The 6,745-nt window shown below is 37.7% G+C and overlaps 1 protein-coding gene across 2 annotated transcripts; it reads left to right on the top strand.

The window, feature by feature from the left end:
- The first annotated feature begins 1,380 nt into the window (after positions 1–1,380).
- Positions 1,381–5,993, top strand: ALG10 (ALG10 alpha-1,2-glucosyltransferase). Of its 2 annotated transcripts, none has more exons than XM_007124068.2 (3): positions 1,381–1,690; positions 2,887–3,084; positions 4,767–5,993. In XM_007124068.2, the coding sequence occupies exons 1-3, from the start codon at positions 1,391–1,393 to the stop codon at positions 5,820–5,822; spliced, it is 1,554 nt and encodes a 517-aa protein (XP_007124130.2). In that variant the 5' UTR covers positions 1,381–1,390; the 3' UTR covers positions 5,823–5,993. The 2 variants fall into 2 exon arrangements, with proteins under 2 accessions (XP_007124130.2, XP_007124131.1); XM_007124069.4 differs by having other exon boundaries at positions 1,584–1,664; positions 4,767–5,958.
- Positions 5,994–6,745: the final 752 nt, after the last annotated feature.

Here is a 6,745-nt window from a genome sequence, read left to right as displayed (position 1 = left end):
TCAGTTACTTGTAGATCATATCAACCTCTTGAAGCCTAGATCATCTGAACATGATTTCAAATAGATTAAGTACAGCATGGACTAAATAATAAAATGGGAGAGAACAGGGAAAACAAAACTATGTATCACAGAAGGATTCTGACATGATTTTATTCCAGTGGTTTATATATGTTCTTATCCCACCACATATTCACTTCATACCCCTCTTATTAATAAGGAAATTGCAGAGACTGAATAGAGAGGCAGTCAGCTTAATTTGAGAAAGTTGCTTAAATTGGAGAGTGTGAATTACCTTTGACCCAGAGAAAGAGTTGAACTGAAAACCCTGAGGCTTGCAACTCTAAAAATATCCTGACTCATTTTTTATTTATTCCCACCAAAGACAACAGTGACTGAGGTTATGCAAGAGATCATTTTTCTACAAAATATTGCCTGCTAGCACAAGGTAAAATTACAAAACATAATTTATCTCCAGCATTCTTCAAATACTTTCTCTCACCTCCAGCCTCCAACCCCCAATACTGGAATTGTGTGAAGTCAACGCAAACTATAAAAGTCTTCGAATTTAAGTGTCTAATATGTGAAAGCCATTCTGGGGACTACAAATATAAATGATACATAGTGCCACCCATTAAGATGCTCGTGCTTATTATTTAGTAGGAAAAACAGAACGCTGCAATAGAGATGTTAAGAACGATCAAACTTACAGGCACAGATACGCCTTCCTTAACTAAAACACCCCAATTTCTAAAATTGCTTTCCCCAACTCCCGTAGAGTACTGGATCTGCCTATCCGAATGCACTATGAGTGATAATGTAAATAAATCCTCGTTCAGAGTACCGACATTTTGAAAGAGCTCTCTTTTAATCTAAAAATGACTTAGTAAAGTTCATTCAGCAGTAAAGGGTCTCTCTGGACCTTCAAGGTTTAATCTGAAACTCCCACAACCAACGATCCCCCTCCCACCCTCCAAAGTTGATGAAATCAAATGCTTTGGAACTGAATGTTTCAGTAATTCAGATCACCTGAGAGGAAAAAAAATAACCTGGGCGGGAGAAGGTGCAAATTTTTAGAGCTTGGGGATTGCAAACGTGGGGAAATGCCGCCACCTTCTGGTGAGAATTGGGAACAGCAGGAAAAAAGCCAACAAAGACCTTCAGGATAAGCAGCTGCTTTCATTTCAAAGCTACAAGCTGCGCAACTCCAGCGCCCTCAGATCCCCCGAGGTCTGCCCCTTCCGGCTGCTCTGACCACTCAGTGCGCCCTGCGCAACGTGATTGACAGGGCAACGGTCCGGTGCGTTACCTAAACTCCTCGCTCGGAAAACAGTGACCCGACCCTTCCGGAAGCTCAGGGTCCGCTCTTCCCAGCATCCTTTGCCTTCCGGCTATGCTCAGTTCCCTCCGGCCAGTCCCTCCTTGCGCGCCCATTTCGAGCCCGAATGTCAAGCTCGACTCTGGGGACCTGAGAATCCCGCACATATTTTCCAGGACTAGATTCTTGGCTATGCGGGCAGGAATGGCGCAGCTGGAGGGATACTATTTCTCGGCAGCCCTGAGCTGTACCTTTTTAGTGTCCTGCCTCCTTTTCTCTGCTTTCAGCCGGGCGCTGCGAGAGCCCTACATGGACGAGATCTTCCACCTGCCGCAGGCACAGCGCTACTGTGAGGGCCATTTCTCCCTCTCGCAGGTGGGGTCCCCAACCTGTCTGCACCCTCGGACAGGCTAGAAAGGGGAGAGCTGGCCCCAGTTCTAATTTCTCCTACCTTATCCTTAGCTCCCTCCACTCCAAACAGGAAAGGAACTGGGCAATCTTTTGTTCCTGTCTCTGAGACCTGTAAAATATTTGCTAAATGAATGAATAAACAGCATATCTGTCTCCTAGCAAGAAAAGCTCTGGGAGATTAACTAATGGGGAACTGAGTTACTGCCCCTCTTTTTGGCTAATGATGAAAGCTCTCCTAGTTTTTCTTTGCCAATCCCGGGATTAGAGGCATTGGATTGCTCCTAGGAAATGTCAGAAAATTTCACTTTAGCTCACCTGTCAAGCATCTCACTGTGTATTTTGGGAGTCGGATAGGAGGGGGAGGGGGGAATCTTCAGCTACTAAGAAGTGAGACGTTACATTAATTCCATCCTTGGTGTTTTTAGCAACCTTCTGTTAACTGGATAAACTGGCAACCAGTGAAGTGCCAGCATGTTTGAGTATATATTTGGCTACATAGTTGTGTAGATATGGATACAAAAACAGACATTTTATCCTTCTCTTCTGGTGAAGTCATTGTAGAGTAGTGGTTAGAAACATAAAGTCTATAGTTAGAGAAAGACCTGATTTTAAATCTTGGCACTGTTATTTACTAGTCATGTCGCTTGGAAATTTTCTGAGTTTCAGGTTACTCATCTGAAAAGTGACAGTAAAATACTATCTACTATAGGGCTTGTTGAAGGATTATATACAGAGGATTTGGCACAATTCATGGCTCTCTACATTGTAGTTGTCATTATGGATCCTGTGCTTTAATCTCTTTAAACATTTTTTTCTCCAAATCCATCCGAGTTCCAGCGGATGATTCCAGGCTTTTTAAAACTGGAGCATTTGCAATTCAATCACCAAATTACAGGCCCTCCAAAGAGTATATCTTGGAAAATAGAAACTGAGTTTAAGTTGTTTTCTACTGGTTGCTTGTACCTTAACAGTCAGAAAGCAGGTACAGGGACAAAACATAAGATAAACTTTTCTTTAGAGGAGGCATCTAATTTGCTCATTTAACTGTGACTTAGGATAACTTCCCAAAATGCCTGATTATTGGTAAAGATGACATCTCTGTGTCAGTCCTATCAGTATTACCTCTTGCTTTTGCTTCATTGTTGACCTTTTTTTTAAAGTGGGACCCCATGATTACTACATTACCTGGCTTATACCTGCTGTCAGTTGGAGTGGTCAAACCTGCCAGTTGGATCTTTGGATGGTCGGAACACGTTGTCTGCTCCATTGGAATGCTCAGATTTGTTAATCTTCTTTTCAGTGTTGGCAACTTCTATTTACTATATTTGCTTCTCCGCAAGGTGCAACCCAGGCATAAGGTTTGTTTTCAGAATAATTTATTATATTTAAGTTTATGTACAGTCAATTCCACAATTATGGTGAATTTGTTTTATGAAATTTGGTGAAAAATGTATTTAACATTTAATATTTGTGTATCTTTTGTAAAGATAAAGCAAGTCCCCTACCCCCATTTTAGAAGATATTTGTGTTTAAATACTTGAATTACTCTACTTTTTAAATAAAATCTATAAATTTTCATGAATTAAACCAGTTCAGTAAATATCTCAGTATGCTAAGCACTGAGATTACAGAGGTAAATGACACAATCTTTTTCTTATAAAATTTATATCTTCATTAGGGGAAACAGACGTTACCAAGCAATTTTTTATGATTTAAGAATGCAGACCTTGGAGGTGGATTACCTGGGTTTGAATTCTATCCACTTACTAATTGTGTTACTTTGCAGGTTACCCCTTAATGACTCCTTGTTTTCGTCTGTTAAATGGGAAAAAATATAGACTCTACCTCATAGGACTGTTCTGAAGAGTAGAAGAGCTTAATAAATGGAAGGTGCTTAGAATATTGCCTGGTATATAGTAAGGAATCAATAAATATTAATTATAATAGTTACTTTCAGCTTAAAGAGATGATTTCAATAGTGTAAATTATGAGAGAGCAATAGCTATAAAACGCTATGAGGATACAGAGAAGGAGCAGAGGAACACTTGTTGCACCCCGACTGGGAGGGAGAGGTGTGGGTGGCATTGGGTAAGGCTTCACAGAGAAGATGGTACCTGAGCTGAATCTTGATGACAGATAGGACTGTAGGATGGGAATGAATCCTGACAGGATTAATAGCATAAGCAAAAGTAGAAAGGCATTGAACAACAAGACGCAGGGAATTGCTATTTGGAATGATAAGATTATAAAGTACAGGGACGTGAGGCTGCAGAAGCCTGTAGAAGAAGGTAGGGGAGAAGTCACGAATATCTTTTTATGTCATGGAAAGCATTTTAAACTTTATCTAATAGGTGATGGACAGCCCTTAATTTTAATCAAGGTAATGGCATGGTCTGGCTTGGTGATTTAGATTAACTGGATGATAGAATTCAAGAAGATAAGAATACTTTCAAATTCTGCCTGAGACTATCAGCCCAAAAGAAGATGTTTAAAACTTTAGACTAGGCCCACTATTTTCAGGAAGATCCCTGTAATTTCATCATAAAATAGTAAGATCATTGTGTATGGTGGTATAAATGTTATATACATATTTATATTCTCTCTAGTGCAAAGTTTTGAAGGGATATCTTTAAAAGAAATCGGTGATGATGGCTAAGTGAATGCTTATGGAAGGCACAAAGATAAGCTCACTGAAATGGAACCACCTGCACTGTGTCCCATTTGTCTCTGTGTTCCCCATAGAACTGAGGTCATTGTCTTGCACACAATAACTCCTTAACTATTTGTTGAATGATTCAAAGTATTTTAGGCTTTGACACACACATGTGTTGTCTTACTGGTTTCCAAACTGCTAGGTGTACCTAAACGTATCAGAAAGTGCCCTTATAAATATATACTGTGTTTTTGCAAAGCCAGAAATAACATTAATGTTGAATAATTTTTTAAAATAAGACTCAGGCAGTTTTTTGTTTTTTAGTTCATTAGTTCAGCAGAAACAGCCTATTTGTTTTATTGTGAACTGTGTTTTCTCTTCTTGTAGGCTGCCTCAAGTATCCAGAGAATCTTGTCAACATTAACATTAGCAGTATTTCCCACACTCTATTTTTTTAACTTCCTTTATTATACAGAAGCAGGATCCATGTTTTTTACTCTTTTTGCCTACTTGATGTGTCTTTATGGAAATCATAAAACTTCAGCCTTGCTTGGATTTTGTGGCTTCATGTTTCGTCAAACAAATATCATCTGGACTATCTTCTGCGCAGGAAACGTCATTGCACAAAAGTTGACTGAAGCTTGGAAAACCGAGCTACAAAAGAAGAAAGAAGAGAGGCTTCCCTCTATTAAAGGACCATTTTCAGAATTCAGGAAAATTCTTCAGTTCCTTTTGGCTTATTCCATGTCCTTTAAGAACTTGAGTATGCTTTTCCTTTTGACTTGGCCCTACATCCTTCTAATGTTTCTGTTTTGTGCTTTTGTGGTGGTTAATGGTGGAATTGTTATTGGTGACCGGAGTAGTCATGAAGCCTGCCTACACTTTCCTCAGCTATTCTACTTTTTCTCTTTTACTCTCTTTTTTTCCTTTCCTCACCTACTGTCTCTTAAGAAAATCAGGTCTTTTCTTTGCTTAGTTTGGAAACGGAGAATTCAGTTTTTTGTGATTACTTTAGTCTCCATATTTTTAGTTTGGAAATTTACTTATGCTCATAAATACTTGCTAGCAGATAATAGACATTATACATTCTATGTGTGGAAAAGAGTTTTTCAAAGATATGAAATTGTGAAATATTTGTTAGTTCCAGTTTATATATTTGCCGGTTGGAGTATCGCTGACTCATTGAAATCAAAGTCGATATTCTGGAATTTAATGTTTTTCATATGCTTATTCACCGTTATAGTACCTCAGAAACTGCTAGAATTTCGTTACTTCATTTTACCCTATGTTATTTATAGGCTTAACATACCTCTGCCACCTACATCCAGACTTGTTTGTGAGCTGGGTTGCTATGCAGTTGTGAATTTCCTAACTTTTTATATCTTTCTGAATAAGACTTTTCAGTGGCCAAATAGTCAGGACATTCAGAGGTTTATGTGGTAATATCAGAAATATCTTGAACTCTAAAAATAGACTTATTATTTAGACTATTTCCATAATGAAAACTAAGTAGAAATTTTGAAATTTCTTTTAGGCACCATGGTGATCCGCAGATCACATCAGATTTTTTGTGCTTTAAGTATCAGAAATATGTATTTTAAATATATATGTGTATATATGCGTATATATATATATATATATACACACATATATATATATGACCCAAGGAAGTTAAATGGTAAAGAACTGAGAAAAGTTTAAGACTTGCTCCAAAAGCCTGAATAATGATGGGAAAGTAAAATTATTCATAGCTATCTCATGATATTTCTTTGATACTGTTGGCCACTCAAAAATCTTGGAAACTTTTTTGTATACAAGTTTATTTATTAATTCTCTTCAGAAAAAGTAGCAAAGTCTTTGAAAAATATTTACAAATGATTAGGTAATATTGATTGAAAAGTTGTTTAACATTTTAGTAAATATAATTTCAATCATAAGGTAAAATAGACTCACATAGATAGTAAATGTTATAAAATAGAGGCTCTTCTGTGTTTATCTAGGAATCAAGTTGTTGATTTTTGTTAAAAATCTAGAAATGATGAAGACTTTTCACTGTTCCTAATATGAAATATATCATGGGCAAAGATAAATTGTGTTGATGACAGTACCTTTTAAAAGGGGTTTTCTTTCTGAAATACACTACTCTATCAGTTTCCTTTGGCTGCCATAACAAATTACCACAAATCTGTTGGCTTAAAAAAAATTTCAGAATTCTGGAGGCTAGAAGCCTAAAATTAAGATGTCAGCAGTGTTAGTTGCTTTTGGAGGCTGTAAAAGAGAATCCATTCCATGCTTCTCTCCTACCTTCTGCAGTCCATGGTGTTCCTTGGTTTATAGATGTATCACTCCAGTATCTGCCTTTGTCT

The sequence above is a fragment of the Physeter macrocephalus genome, chromosome 6 (genome assembly GCF_002837175.3).
Source record: "Physeter macrocephalus isolate SW-GA chromosome 6, ASM283717v5, whole genome shotgun sequence".
Classification (NCBI taxonomy): Eukaryota; Metazoa; Chordata; class Mammalia; order Artiodactyla; family Physeteridae; genus Physeter; species Physeter macrocephalus.
Note: the sequence above shows the minus strand (reverse complement) of the source record. Positions and strands in the feature narration are given on the sequence as shown.

Excerpts from the sequence above, each read along its gene's own strand:
- ALG10 (XM_007124068.2), top strand. The coding sequence starts at position 1,391 with ATGCTCAGTTCCCTCCGGCCAGTCCCTCCTTGCGCGCCCATTTCGAGC. Across the intron at positions 1,691-2,886 it reads GCCATTTCTCCCTCTCGCAG|TGGGACCCCATGATTACTAC; the intron begins GTGGGGTCCCCA and ends TTTTTTTTAAAG. Across the intron at positions 3,085-4,766 it reads AGGTGCAACCCAGGCATAAG|GCTGCCTCAAGTATCCAGAG; the intron begins GTTTGTTTTCAG and ends CTCTTCTTGTAG.